The 15864-nt window shown below is 44.6% G+C and overlaps 1 protein-coding gene across 1 annotated transcript in view; it reads left to right on the forward strand.

Moving 5' to 3' along the window:
- The window catches only part of WDR60 (WD repeat domain 60), a 373459-nt gene that overhangs the window by 165627 nt on the left and 191968 nt on the right, over positions 1-15864 (forward strand). Inside the window, exons 10-11 of the mRNA XM_029588515.1 lie at positions 5878-5980; positions 15676-15805. Coding sequence (XP_029444375.1) covers positions 5878-5980; positions 15676-15805 — 233 coding nt within the window. The remainder of the gene's footprint in view (positions 1-5877; positions 5981-15675; positions 15806-15864) is intronic.

Raw genomic sequence — 15864 nt, forward strand, 5'->3', positions numbered from 1 at the left:
GTGAACTGTAGATATTTTACATTCACTAGGGATCTGTAGAGATAGGATATGTAAACAGAAAGCAAGGCTCTGCTACTTGCTTTTTGGAAACAATACTGGCAGGTAGCCACACTGCTTTTTGTAGATCAGATGGGGAAAGAGGTCAGGTGATCAGTCTGTACCCATGCTTGGTTCATGATGGTGATAATGGTAGCTACTGCAAAGGTTTTCTGAATTGTTTCATGTCATATGCCTTTTTGGCAGCATGTTTCTAAGTCATGGGTGATATCATTCCTGTCAATCATAGAGTCACATTGTGCACATCCTAGAGAGTGTCACTGTGACCATCCAGCCAAATTGTGTTTTGGCTTTGTGAAGAGCTTTGTCTCCTGTTTTTGTACTAGGAGTGTGGCTTTTCAGTGTCTGCGCGCAACCAGGCACTATGGACAGTTCTCAGCAGCTTCAGCAAATATGTTGATCTTGGCTTTTTTCACTAGCATCAGAGTTTTGTAGTATTCCATTTTAGTTCACAGTAGTTAACTTGAGTTTTCTTCAGATTCTAGAACTGGTCCTGGAATCTTATCCCTTGTATTACATGGAAAATAACAATTGTCACAGATCCATGCTAACTACAAAAACTGTATTCTCTGATACCTTTCTGGCAAAAGCCTTAATAAAACTCAGAAGAGACCAGGGAATTATGATTCTCATAGTTCTCAACTGGTAGAGAAAAATTTGGTTCCTAATCTTTTGAGAATTATCCATCAGACTGGAGCTTCAACCTCCCCTGCAGGTTGAGTCCTTGTGTTCTGGTGGACTGCAGGGCATATATGGGTCCCTAGGGCGGTAGAAAGAGCAAGAGTCTGAAGGCACGCCAGGGTCAGGACAGCCAGCAGACTGGAGAATTAGGTCCAATGCAAGAGGGGTGTAGGTGGCAGGCAAGCATTGTTGATGAACTTGCGCCAAATGTTTCGGGTTTTTGTGATCCATGTAGATAGTCACATGGTGTCTGGCCCCTTCCAGGGGCGCCATTTTGGTTCCGGGTTCCCGACGTCGCACGTCCAGGAGATCGCCCCCGGACCCCCGCTGGACCCCCAGGGACTTTTGGCCAGCTTGGGGGGGGCCTCCTGACCCCCACAAGACTTGCCAAAAGTCCAGCGGGGGTCCGGGAGCGATCTCCTGCACGCAGGCCGTATTGCCAATCTTCAAAATGGCGCCGGCGCTACCTTTGCCCTGTCACATGATAAGGGCAAAGGGCCACCGGCGCCATTTCTCTCAACGCAGCCGTGGCCAGAGAGAGGGAGATCACGTCGGGGCCCCCCCCCACTGGACCCCAGGTAATTTAAAACATTTTGGGGGGGTTCGGGAGGGTGGGGGATTTGTTTTAAAGGTTCGGGGTGGGTTTTAGGGTTTTTTGGTGTGCCGGTTTTCTCGCCCTCCCCCGATTTACGATTTTTAATGATTTAAAAAAAACAAACAACACGACGATAAGATTTCCCTCCCCCCCCCCCAGCCAAAATCGATCGTTAAGACGATCGATCACACGATTCACACCCCTAGTGTTACACCCTATGGCAGGCAATGCCCTATCTAAGACAGCCGAAAACTGGTATATTGTAAGGGGTAAGTGATCGGCATGGATCAAGAGAAACTTGCCATCAATGGGTCGCGAAGCCAAAAAACTCTGCAAGTTCTGTACTGGACAGGTGACCTGTGATGATGCGTGTTTCAGGCGTAACGTGCAACCCAGGGCTGTTTGATCTGTTTTCGACCTTTGTATGGATAGCTGAAAGGAATCATCAGATCGCTTGGTGTTTTGCATCAATAAGCCTTTAAAACCCGTGCCATTTTTAGAAGTGGCCACCAGTTTGCTAATGTGCAGTGCGCTGAAAAAGGCCAGGGTAAATGCGTTGTGGGAAAGTTTGACTTTGAAATCAGAGGCACAGATGGACAGTAATACCTACCACGGTTGAATGAGCAGGTTATGCGTGATTGGGCGTCTCACATCATGCACTGGCCCTGTCTTTCAGGCTCACCCAACCAACATCTTCTTAACCAAAAAACCCTTGGTGGGGTCGCCCCAACCTTGGGTCTTGGAAAAGAAAGAGAAACAGGCCATCTGCTTCACCACTGCACCTCTAGATTTTCCACTATCCTTTGCCCAAGCTATATATTCTGCCATTAACTCCTCATTTTACAGGCCCACAGACCCATCCGCATTCATTCAAAAACTCGGACACAGCCTTGTAAGACCTGCAGTAAGTCTTCCATGTAGCTGGGGCTACCGATCTCTGTAGGGGGTCTCGTTGGTGGTGCTCCAATGCTCTGGAAATGCCCCGGCACTGGGATTCCCTCCTTATCCGCTCCTGGTACCTGTTTATAAAACAGATTCCATTTAGCTCTTGACAAAGCATCTGTGATACTGTTGTGCTGTATTAAGGTAGAAACTAGTGAGTTCCACCTTCCGTAATAGCTCTTCTACCTTGTGACGTCTGGCAGACAGCGGTTTATGATCTGCACACCAGAATACTATGTGTTTATTGTGGAGCCTGTCGCTCCAAGAATGGGAAATAGCTCTAAGAAAGTGATGTTGCAAGTCAGGCCTGATTCTACGCAGAATACTGGCCATGACTCTGCGGACCATGAGCCCTGCCAATATACACCGAAACCAAAGCCCTCGGAGGCGTCGGAATAAATGCCCAGATTGCGACTGGATATGGGGAGTTATCAGTATGGCCAGATATCCCATTGAAACTGTTCAAAAAGGATGACCATATCGGCAGGTCCTCTTTCATAGGCCTTGTTATTCTTATATAATGATTCGGATGGATCACTTTTGCTGTGCTGGCAGTCAGCCTCCTCAGGAACACCCTCCCCATTGGTATGACTTTGCAGGCAAAGTTTAGGGTGCCAATGAGTGTTTGGACTTCCACTAAAGTCAATTTTTTAGTGCCCAGCGAATGTCTGAGCAAACTCTGCAGGTTATGCAGCTTGTCTTGAGGCAATCAAGATATCATTGCAATGGAGTCCAGCTCGATTCCCAGAAATTTGATGATTGTGGAGGGACCTTCTGTTTTGTCTTGAGCTAGTGGCATGCCAAATTCGAGAGCTAAGCTGCGGAACTCGGATAACAGGCGTGTGCATGTTGTTGAATCAGATGGGCCCACGAATAAGAAGTCATCTAAATAGTGGACTATGATCTCTATACCAGCTTTCTGAGTGGTGACCCGATGAAGAAATGAGCTGAACAACTCGAAGTATGCACATGATACGGAGCACCCAATTGGCATGCACTTATCGAAATAGTTCTCGCTTTTAAAACAGAAATCCAGTAAAGGAAAACTGTTGGGATTGACCGAAAGCAAGCGGAATGCAGACTCTATGTCGGTCTTTGCCATGAGGGCCCTTTTGCCGCATTGTTGGAGAATGGTGATGGAACTGTTGAGTGACGCATACTGCACCGCACACTCCTCTTCTGGCAAATGGTCATTCACTGAGCACCACGTGGGAAAGACAGGCTTTGAATTAAGCGATACTTGCCTGGTTCCTTTTTTGGGATGATGGCTAGAAGGGAGATTAGCATTTTGCTAAACAGGGGAAAGGCAAATGATCCGGTGATTCTGCCCATGGCCAATTCCGAATCGATTTTCCACTGAACCAAGTCTTCGTGGTTCACTGTGTGAGAGTTGTTCGCTGTTTGCTTCCCTTTTATATTGCCCTGAAAAGGTATGGGGAAACTGTGCTGAAAAACCATTCAGTAATTTTTCTGCTGCTTTTCTCTTGGAATATATATTGAGCCATGACTGCATGGCATCCAAACTTATGGGAGTTGGCACTAAAGTAAGCAGGTTATACTCATTTAGATCTGCTATTACTCCCGCCATTGATTTTCTTTGGGCATTTTGAAGCTGGGTGAGGGGCGAGGCAGATAGAACAGGCATGCTTGAACTTACTGTCTTGAAAAACACAAGGCGACTTGTTATACTGCCAACAAGTGCATTTGCTGGAGGCACTGGTGGTGGCCTGCCTGGGCGACGTTGTTTGGTGCCTGACTTGACTGAATGTCGACTGTTGGTGCCGGCATCCGCAGCTTTACTTTTCATCTGTCTCAGCCAGAGGCCGACGTCCTGCAATCCCCATGACATGTGACGATTCTCCTCCATTTTTTCTTGGAACAACTCATCATAATTTAGCCAGGCCCAAATGTCATATTCGTGATATGCTTCCAGGATGGTATCTGCGTAGCTCAGCATGGGCCCATATTGTGAAGGATCGTCCCGGCCAACCACACTCTTCATCCGCAAGAATACCCTCATCCAGTTGATGATGTTCTGTGGGATGGGCTTGTTTACACAGGGTGCCTGGTCATGCTTGGTATTTGTCTTCCTGCTTCCTCTTTATCTTTGTTCCTCCATAATTCTGAAGATGTTGATATATGTTCGCATTTTGAACTTCTTCCGGAGGGACCTAGGATCATTCTCCCATAGCTGGGACAGGGACGTCAGCGCTGGGGGCCCGCATGATGCATCCACTGCCTTGTCAGTCCCTCTTTGGTCTTTGTCCGATGATGATTCTGACGACAAAGACTCTGATAATGAATTGCTAGAGCTTGATCCTGAACTGGCCTTCCGCCTGTGTTTCCACTTTTTTGGTGTCAGTAATTTAGGCCAACAGAGTCTGAGTGTTCCAGGCCCTAGTAACAGAATAGTGCTACACATGCACCCTAAGTTTCTGCCTAAGATCGTGATGGATTTCCATTTTAGTCTGTCTTTTTTCCAACATTTTTCCATGTGCCATATGTCAAGAAAGGTGAAGGAGCCCTTCACACTCTGGATTAATTCATCTTCTGTCTGGAGCAGATTAAACACCTTTGCAACTTTTTGTTTCTTTATCTTCCAGTAAACCTGGGATTGCTCTTGATGAGAATGTTGTCTAATTTGATAGATTGCGCATCCCTCACTTATACCCAAGCAGTTTTGACTTTAGGGTATGTCAGTGCCAAAATGTTAGGGCCATGGCCATTTTAAGGTCAAGCCTTATGGAAGAGATTTATAAAACTATAGTATGAAGTTCAGCCCATACGTTCATTCCCTCTAGTACTCATTTTTATGATTTTGGTTCATCTTTTTGTTTAGAAATAGGGAATTCTAATCCCCCAAAATATTTTGCTGCCCTGTTAGCAGGCTGCTGTTGTTTTCTCCATTTTTTTCCCTCCAAGGTAACCCTTAGCTACAGAGTCCCTTTATGTGACTGGTGAACTGCTTGTCTTTAGAGAAACAGAGTTTATAACTGTATCAGATGTTTTCTGAAAACAATAGTTTAATCACACAGATGTTCCTTCCTTCCCTTTTAGAGTTGAGCTCATTAAATTAATAACAGAACTGAGGCATGCTATGTGATCATTGGAGTATAGGAAGTGTTGTGCATGTCCAAAGAGATCTCCAAATATTTCCTAGAAAGATCTGGAAATTATGTCCATGTAAGCACTGTCGGAATGATGTCATATATGTGTAATTGATGAACTGCTGTCTTCAGAGAATATTTATTACAGGTAAGCAACTTTACTTTCTGCAATATCATTTCCCTTTGAGAGTACATAGTACAAATAAAATTACAGCCTAATTATGAGCCCAAGCCTAGGACAAGCTCTCTCCCTTTGTCGAGGTTCTAACTGGATACTTGATGCCACTGAAGGAGCACAGTTGGTTCTCTGTCACCACCAGGATATTGTAAATAAAACTTAAGTAGTCCTAACTGACTCAGCTTAGCCAATCAGCTGAGGAACTGCTGCCTTAGCCGCAAATGAAGACTAGTGTACTAACCTTTGGGGTACTAACCTAACCTTGTTGTTTGCACCATTGGCTTTTACTTTATTAATAAAGTTTCTATCTTGTGTAGAACTTCAAGATCTCCAGAACAAGATATCTCATCGTGGAAAGTACATAGATTTTGTAACAGCAAAGCAGAGGCAAATTAGTCAAAAAATAACCAACAAGCAGAAGTAAGTAGCATTGAATATTAAATTCAATTGAGTTGTTCTTAAAAATTAGATAAGCTTTTTTACTGGTGTTTGAAATATGTAATGATTCATCCAGTTTTGATTAACCAATTTCTTGGTAGGTATTCTTGTTTTCTCAATGTGCCTAAGTAAACATCATATTAAAAACATGTCAAGAAACAAAGACCAGGGTTTCGCTTATTTGAAAACTGTCTGGTACAGCTTGAGGAGTTGATACTGAGACCCTTCAAATGGCTGCATTTGTGCTGTGTATTCTAGTGTTGAGTACTGTGCACCAATGTGGGCATAAAGTAACCATGTTAAGAAACTAGATACCTAGGTTTATTGCGTTCTTCAGAGGGATTACAGGCACACTGAAATGCACTTTAAGTGGTTACCTCTCTTGGCTAACATCAGGCTTGCCAACCTTCGCTGAGACAATGGAATATTAAAACAGCTCAGTATAATCTGAGAACATCCAGAGCTTCAATACCAACTTACGTCTCAAAATCCAACTTGAGAGCAAGCAAAAGAATTGGAAACAAGCAGTCCCATTATTGAACATTGGCATACATTGTGGAATTCCGCTGATGTTGCCAATAAAGACCACCTTGATCTCCACATGATTTCGACCTCTTGAGAAATATTTGGTGCTCTGTAAATTGCTTTAGAATCTCAGCTGTAGAATGTGCACATCTTCTCTACAAGTGGAAATTCTATGGCAGTCTAAAGTGTGTTTGTGGTCACTCAAACCAGACAGTGGATCACATAAAAAATAACTGAAGGCTATACCTCTTATAGGCAGACTAGGCGCTTTAAATCATGCTACTGCAGAGGATATCCAATGTCTTACGGATCTGACTGAGTATATGATTAGTGCATGTTTGGATATTCCAGATGAAGAATTTAATAAAGTGAACCCTTGGCTCATTCCTGTTTTGTACAGTTTAAGCACTGAGAGTTATTAAAAGAATGTTAGTTTGATGGGTGATTAGCAGAGATAGATAGTGCTATAGATCTTATTGTGCATTAATTATTTATTTAGAATATGTAGGAACAGTTTTTCTCAAATTTGTTTTCTTGCTTTGGTCCTCGTGGCTGCTTAGTGACCCTCATTTTAAGAAGAGGCTACTCTCCAATTTAGACCCTGAAGCCATGGAGCAAGAGGGAATAAAGCATGGCATTGAGAGGAATGATCACAAGCCATACCACATTTTTGTGTAATCAGATATTCCTAAGGGGCCCAATTCAAAGTTTCTGGCTGACTTATGCCACCTGCATAAGAGATCATGTACACCCAAGAGCCCAGTTCACTGTTTGGATTCTCCTGTATCTTTCTATCGAAGGAAGATTGCCTTCAGTGTTTTAGGATCAGGTTTACATTTCAGGCAGAAGTAGAACAAAAACAGAGCATATAAAGTCTGTAAGTTGTGGTTTTTTTGTATAATTTTTAAATATTGTATTGTTTGCCCAGTTTTAATTTGCTGCAACTTCAAAAAGGGAAACAGTTTACATATCCCCCCTTCCTCCCTGTTCCCTCCTTTAAAAAAACATGTAAATAAGAATGCAAAAAGCACTGTGAAATTTTGCTCAATTCTTAAAATTTAGCCCTAAGATCTACTGTGCTTTTTGCACTTGGTTTTGCTTGCTCATTTTTTTTCCTCAAATGTTTTCCCCATTCCAGATGTAGCAGGAAATTAAAGATATACTGTTTCAAAATTGTGCAAGTAGATTGATTTGCATATGTTTTGTACTTTTTTTGGCCTAATTTTATCCCAGGACAAGCAGGATGCTAGTCCTCGCATATAGGTGATGTCATTGACAGAGCCCTATCACGGAAAACTTTCTGTCAAAGTTTCTAGAAACTTTTGACTGGCACACTGAGCCCACTGAGCATGCCCAGCATGCCATGATATTCTCAGCCACAGGGGTCTCCCTTCAGTCTTCGTTTTTCCGCGCTGCTTTTGGCATTGCGGAGCAGGAGCCCTGTGTGAACTTCTTCACACAGTTTCTGACTAAAAATCAGATTAAAAGTTCATTTTTTCTCTCCTACATCGGGGTCTCTCTCACTTTACCACCGGCCGGTGAGTACAATAATTCCTTTCTGACTCATTCAAGTTTATACATTTTTCATCAGATATCCATCGACAGCTGTCGAGGATTATCATGGCCACGGGATTTAAAAAATGTCCCAAATGTAATTGGGACCATGTCGATTACGGATCCACACTTCAAGTGTGTACTTTGTTTGGGCCAGTCTCATGATGTTTCATCCTGCCCAAAATGTGCAGAAATGACCACTAAAGGTCACAAAGCACGACAAGAAAAGATGGAACATTTGTTCCACCTTCAACTATTACCTTCCACATCAACATCCACTCAGTCGTCTCCGGCCGGAGCTTCGAAAAGGATAATCCTTAAAAAAACATCGCCTGGAGGGTTCAGAGGATCGTTCATCACCGACCCCATCTGCGGCATCGATCAAGTCTGCATCGGGCCTAGAAAAAACCTTGGAGCACCGGTCTAAACATTGGCATCGACATCCTTCGATTCTGGAGTCTCTATTATCCCCGGAGAAGTCGACAGCTAAGTGGCCTCGCTTACAAGAAATACCGAGGCCTTCAACACCGAGGCATTCACCTTCTAGTGAAGTGCCAGACATCGAACCTCCACAGGGCCCTGTGGTAGGACCGATGACGCCCCCACTGCCACCACGTATAGCTGCTCTGCCTGCATCAGCTATTACAGAGGAACTGAGCGGATTCATCCACCAGGCGGTGCGAGAAGCACTCCAGGAGCATCGACCATCGATACCGACGCCGATGCCCTCACCAAAGCAGACACCATTGTTGATGCCGGTGCCCACTCCGATGCCAGGGCCATCCCCGAAAACAGGACCAACACTGATACCAGTACCCTTGCTGGGGCTCCAGTGCAACCGGAATTCTCCATATTTAAAATGTTGATGGATAGACTCGACGCCCTCGTCGGTGCCATCCCACCGCAACCTATCCCTACTAATCCTAGGGGAATAGAGGATGTTCCTGGACAAAACCCCTTTGATAATCCTCAACCGGGACCTTCAGGACTCTTCAGACCACTGGCTCCATCACTTCCACCGAGGTGGGAACACTGAGAGAAGACGATCACCTTGCTGGTGGCTGAAAGGAATCACTAAGTTTTTGCTTGGGACATTGTCTTTTTTAAAAGTATTGGGGCAAAGTTAACTATTTGGGAATATTATTTAGTGTGTTTGTGCCTTTAATAGTCAGAAAGGCAGTGAATAAACAAGTTAGACTGTTTGTATTTTTAAATAGGTACATTAATCATGTGCAACACACCTCTGTCTAACATATAGATAAACCACCTACATCAGAGGAACACTTGGCAATGTTATAATGCCACACCAATTTTTTATTCAATATACAAACTCATTTTATATACACTCATTGACATGTGGACCATATGCATATCTAAAATTGTAACAAAGCATATCAAACTTGATCATTTCTCACTCATACTTATATCATTCACACCATTCATTCATAAAATACAAATACATCCATATACCCCGTTTACATGTGATGCTTAAACCTTGATGAATATAAATACATAAAATTCTTCAACAATTACAATTATTGAACGCTACTGTTACAAAAATCCACTAACACATTATGGGGTAGATTTTCAAATAGCGCGAATTGGCCTACTTTTGCTGGCGCATCAGGCGCCAGCAAAAGTAGGATGGATTTTAGTAGATACGTGCGGAGCCGCGCGTATCTGCTAAAAACCTGGATCGGCGCGCGCAAGGCTATTGATTTTGTATAGCCGGCGCGCGCCGAGCCGCGCAGCCTACCCCCGTTCCCTCCGAGGCCGCTCCGAAATTGGAGCGGCCTCGGAGGGAACTTCCTTTTGCCCTCCCCTCACCTTCCCCTCCCTTCCCCTACCTAACCCACCCACCCGGCCCTGTCTAAGCCCCCCCCTTACCTTTGTCGGGGGATTTACGCCTCCCGGAGGGAGGCGTAAATCCCCGCGCGCCAGCGGGCCTCTTGCGCGCCGGGACGCGACCTGGGGGCGGGTAAGGAGGGCGCAGCCACGCCCCCGGACCACCCTGGGCCGTAGCCACGCCCCCGTACCGCCCCCAAAACGCTGCCGACACGCCCCTAAACGCCGCGACGACCGGGCCCACCCCCCGACACGCCCCCGACACGCCTCCCTTGGAGAACCCCGGGACTTACGCGAGTCCCGGGGCTCTGCGCGCGCCGGTAGGCCTATGTAAAATAGGCTCACCGGCGCGCAGGGCCCTGCTCGCCTAAATCCGCCCGATTTGGGTGGATTTAGGTGAGCAGGGCTCTGAAAATCCGCCCCTATATGCTGTTCCCGACGAGACTTCTCGTTTCGCCTGAACTGGCAGGCTTCCTCAGGGAAATGCTATAGATTAAACATGTGGACAGATAGATTCTATATGCACAATGTCTATCCTTTAAATTATTGATTAAAGCACTGGATGAATTTTAAGATGTTATCACCAATTCTCCTTGCTGTCTTGCATCAACTCGCTATCCTCCAAAACGTATGCTATGCATATTCCATAAGCATGCACATGGTCCCGCACCACTTTTGAACTATAATAGAAAATTTTTTTTTAAAAAAAATATCTCTCCCTCACTTTCTCACAGAACCCATCATTTACCAAATAGTGCCAGAAAAATTGCTTACCATCCATATAACTCATATACATCGTACTCCCGATGTGTATCACATACTTCTCTATTATTACTCCAACTTATGCCGGCGGCGTCCACCTCCAACAATAAAATAAGATTCTGCCACAAATCTTATTATGCCATCATATCGCGAGCAGGTCACCCCGCTTCAAATTTCCTATGATGTAAACGGCCAGATTATAATCTTAATCTACGATATCTGACCCAGTATGGCATTTTCTTATGTTCTTATGTTCTTATGTCTTCTCCAACTTCTCCTTCAAAACAAGTGCCATACGACTCATGGGAGGAGAAAAATACTGATTCCTCATCTGAAAGCTTCATGTCTGAGCCATCTCCTCCTGAAGGGAGGAAAAAGTCTCCACCAGAAGACTTGTCCTTCACTAATTTTATAAAAGATATGCAGACACAATTCCTTTCAACTTAGTGTCTGAGCAGGATACACGGCAGCAGACTTTAGTAGTCTTACAATTCGTAGATCTACCCAAAGAGGTCCTGTCCATTCCTATCCACGAAGTACTTTTGGAATTACAACACAGGCTTTGGGAACATCCATGTTCCATTCCACCAATTAATAAAAGAGTGGACGCTACATATCTTGTCCAACATGTTCCTGGTTACCAAAAGTCACAGTTACCGCACCAATCTGTAGCAGTTGAGTCGGCTCAAAAGAAATCCAAAAGAGTATGACCTCATTCCTCTACTCCACCAGGAAAGGAACATTGATTCCTGGACTCTCTAGGGAGAAAGGTATTCCAAGGAGCCATGCTTAATTCCAGGATAGCGTCTTACCAAATATATATGATGCAATATCAAAGGAATCTATGGAAGCAGATGCAGGAACTCACTGACTCCCTACCTCAACAGTACCAGGATGCGGCTCAGGCTATCATACATAAAGGACTTGAAGCTGGAAAGCATGAAGTCCGGGCCGCCTACGACAACTTCGAAACAGCTTCGAGAGTAGCAGCCTCAGGAATCAGTGCACGCCGCTGGACCTGGCTAAAAGCCTCTGACCTCAGACCTGAGGTACAGGATAAGCTGGTGGATTTACCCTGCGTAGGTGACAACCTGTTTGGGTCAAAGGTCCAGGACGCAGTGACCCAATTAAAAGAACATACGGAGACATTACGCCAGCTATCGTGAGTCCCACAAGACTCTTCCTCATCAATGTCTTGCCATCCACCAAGGAAAGAAACCAGGAAACCTTTCTATAGGCAGAGACGGTATTATCCACCAGCATCCAGGGGTAGATCTTCTCGCCCACAGCAAAGATCTCAGCCCAGACAGCCTAGAACTGCTAGGCCGCAACCGCCACCTCAGACGGGACTGGCTACAGGTGTTTGAAACCACCACCAGAGAGGAAAAGCCATCTCCTCAATCCCAAACTGAGCTTGCCAATAGGAGGTCGGGTTTCCTCCTTCTACAACCATTGGTTACTGATAACAACAGACCAATGGGTACTCTCAATAATATCACAAGGTTACCAACTCAATTTCCTCTCAATTCCAAGAGACTCTCCTCCAAAACCTCTTTCGCAAAACGAAAATCACAGAATTCATCTGCAAGTAGAATTATCCACCCTTCTGAGAGCCAGAGCAATAGAACCAGTGCCCCGGACTCAGCAGGGCAGAGGATTCTACTCCCGCTATTTCCTCATTCCAAAGAAAATAGGAGGCCTATGTCCCATCCTAGACCTCAGAAATCTCAACAAATTTCTAAGGAAAGAAAAGTTCAGGATGGTTTCTCTAGGCACCATGCTTCCCCTTCTTCAAACAGGAGATTGGCTTTGTTCTCTGGATCTACAAGACGCTTACACTCACATTCCAATATTCCCTCCTCATCGCAAGTATCTGCGTTTCCTGGTGGGTCAACAACATTTCCAGTACAGAGTACTGCCATTCAGACTTGCCTCAGCTCCCAGAGTGTTCACGAAATGCCTGGCAGTGGTAGCAGCACACTTACACAAGGAAAGTGTACACGTTTTCCCCTATCTAGACGACTGGCTCATCAGAAGTCAATCTCAACAAGGAGCTCTGGCTTCTCTCAGTCGAACGATTACTCTGCTACACTTGATGGGTTTTCTCATCAATTCTCATCCCGTCTCATGTACTTCAATTCATCGGAACAGACTTGAACACCATCCTTTCAAGAGCTTTCCTACCCAAAGATCAGGCAGAAACACTCTCCCTATTGGCAAACTCACTACACTCGCAGAAACAAGCCACAGCTCATCAGTTTCTCACTTTACTAGGCCACATGGCCTCCACGGTTCATGTCACTCCTATGACAAGACATGGCAAGACATGAGAATGACCCAATGGACATTAAGGTCACAATGGATACAAGCCATTCAACCACTGTCTTCTCCAATTCAAGCCACCAGCTACGCTCATCTCTCCTTTGGTGGGCAAACAGGGACAACTTGCGCAAAGGCCTACCCTTCCAACAACCAGTCCCACAGATAACTTTAACTACAGATGCATCCACCTTAGGTTGGGGAGCTCACATAGACAATCTCCAAACCCAGGGTACTTGGACAAAACTCAAAGCAACATTTCAAATCAATTTCCTGGAACTTCGAGCTATACGTTATGCTCTGCATGCGTTCAAGGACTGCCTTTCACACAAGACTGTTCTGATTCAAACAGACAATACAGTAGCCATGTGGTACCTGAACAAACAAGGAGGTACGGGCTCGTATCTCCTTTGTCAAGAAGCAGCACATATTTGGGACTGGGCCCTGACACATTCCATGTTTCTCCGGGCCACTTATCTAGTGGGCATCCACAACGTAGTTGCAGATCGCCTCAGTCGTCAGTTCCAACCTCAAGAGTGATCCCTTAGTAGCGATCAGGATATTTCAACGTTGGGGGCAACCAACAATAGACCTCTTTGCATCACACCTGAATCACAAAGTGGACAACTTCTGCTCTCTGCACAAACAGAAACACCAGCCAGCCAAGGATGCCTTTGCCTTCCCTTGGAACTCAGGTCTTCTATACGCGTATCCTCCGATACCGCTAATAACCAAAACTCTAGTGAAGCTGCAACAGGGCAAGGGGTCCATGATCCTAATAGCCCCACATTGGCCTTAACAAATGTGGTTTCCCATACTTCTCGACCTCTCAATCGCAGAGCCAATTCGCCTGGGTGTGTCTCCCACTTTCATAACTCAAGATCAGGGCAGGTTGCGCCATCCCAACTTTCAATCCCTATCTCTGACAGCATGGATGTTGAAAGCTTGATCTTACAACCACTCAATCTTTCCACTAATGTCTCTCAAGTGCTTATAGCTTCATGAAAACCTTCCACATGGAAGAACTGTTCTTCGAAATGGAAAAGATTTACTTTGTGGTGCGCACAAAAGGACATTGACCCTTTCTCCTGCCCCACACCTTCTTTGCTAGACTACTTATGTCATCTTTCAGACTCTGGTCTCCAGACCTCATCTGTAAGAGTATACTTAAGTGCAATCTTGGCTTACTATAACAAGATGGGAGATGCACCCATATCCTTGCAACCTCTTGTCAGTAGATTTATGAGTGGTTTAACTCACCTTAAACCACCAATAAGGCCACCAGTCACAGAATGGGACCTTAATCTGGTGTTAACAAGGCTCATGCGTTCTCCTTTTGAACCCATGAATTCATGTGTTGTTAAATTTCTCACATGGAAGACTATCTTCCTCTAGGTCATTACATCGGCTAGAAGGGTTAGTGAATTACAAGCACTTGTCACGTACTCACTCTATACAAAATTCCTACATGACAGGGTGGTTCTACGTACATATCCAAAATTCCTCCCCAAGGTAGTTACGGAATTCCACTTGAACCAATCCATAGTTTTGCCCACATTCTTCCCAAGGCATCACTCTCACCAAGGTGAAAGGACTTTACATACCTTGGACTGTAAACGTGCGCTAGCATATTACTTAGACCGCAGGAAATCCACTCAACTCTTTGTTTCTTTTGATCTAAACAAACCGGGTAATCCAGTGGGCAAACACACTCTCTCCAACTGGCTAGCAGATTGCATAGAATTCTGTTATGAAAAAGCAGGCCTTCATCTCCAAGGGTGAGTAAAGGTACATTCAGTAAGAGCAATGTCAACCTCAGTGCCAATCCTTGACATATGTAAAGCGGCAACATGGATTTCTCTTCACACTTTTGCAGCTCATTACTGTTTGGACAAAGAAGGACGACAAGATTCAGCCTACGGACAATCTGTCTTAAAAAATTTGTTTCCAGTATAATCCCAACTCCTTCTATACATCCAACCTGCTGTGATTTTTGGCCGCCTCATTTTTATCAACAATACTGCAATGTTGCTTCACTACAAAATGACTCAGCCTATAGCTTGCTAATCACCCATATGTGAGGACTAGCATCCTGCTTGTCCTGGGATAAAGCAAAATTGCTTACCTTGTAATAGGTGTTATCCCAGGACAGCAGGATGTAGTCCTCACGAAACCCACCCGCCACCCCGCGGAGTTGGGTCCGATACATTTTATTATTTTATTTTTGCTAAAGCTTATTGCTACATTCGAGACTGAAGGGAGACCCCTGTGGCTGAGAATATTATGGCATGCTGGGCATGCTCAATGGGCTCAGTGTGCCAGTCAAAAGTTTCTAGAAACTTTGACAGAAAGTTTTCCGTGACAGGGCGCCGTCAGTGACGACACCCATATATGAGGACTACATCTTGCTGTCCTGGGATAACACCTATTACAAGGTAAGCAATTTTGCTTTGTCCGGTCTTTAAATTTAGCTCTTTAGAAATATAATATTTAAAGCTATTTCTCAAAAGGAGTCATTAGTGTAATAGATATTGTTTCTTGATACATGTAACTGCAGTAATTATCATCACTAAATTCAGAAGTCACTTAAGTTACTGATACATTGCTGACTAAATGACTATGCATACAGGTAAGGTATAGATATGTTACTTTTGTTGTTTTCTTTTTGAAAGGAAGCGCAGTACAGAACTTCTACGACTAATTGACTTGGATTTTTCAATCACTTTTTCCCTTCTGGATCTGAATCCAGTGAATGAGTATGATATGTACATTAGAAACTTTGGCAAAACAAACACTAAACAGGTCAGTACTTTACTTTCTAGTTAGTAGCAAAGGAGGGCAGAATGAAAGACATGCAGGGC

This window comes from Rhinatrema bivittatum, chromosome 2, assembly GCF_901001135.1.
Source record: "Rhinatrema bivittatum chromosome 2, aRhiBiv1.1, whole genome shotgun sequence".
In the NCBI taxonomy this organism is placed as follows: Eukaryota; Metazoa; Chordata; class Amphibia; order Gymnophiona; family Rhinatrematidae; genus Rhinatrema; species Rhinatrema bivittatum.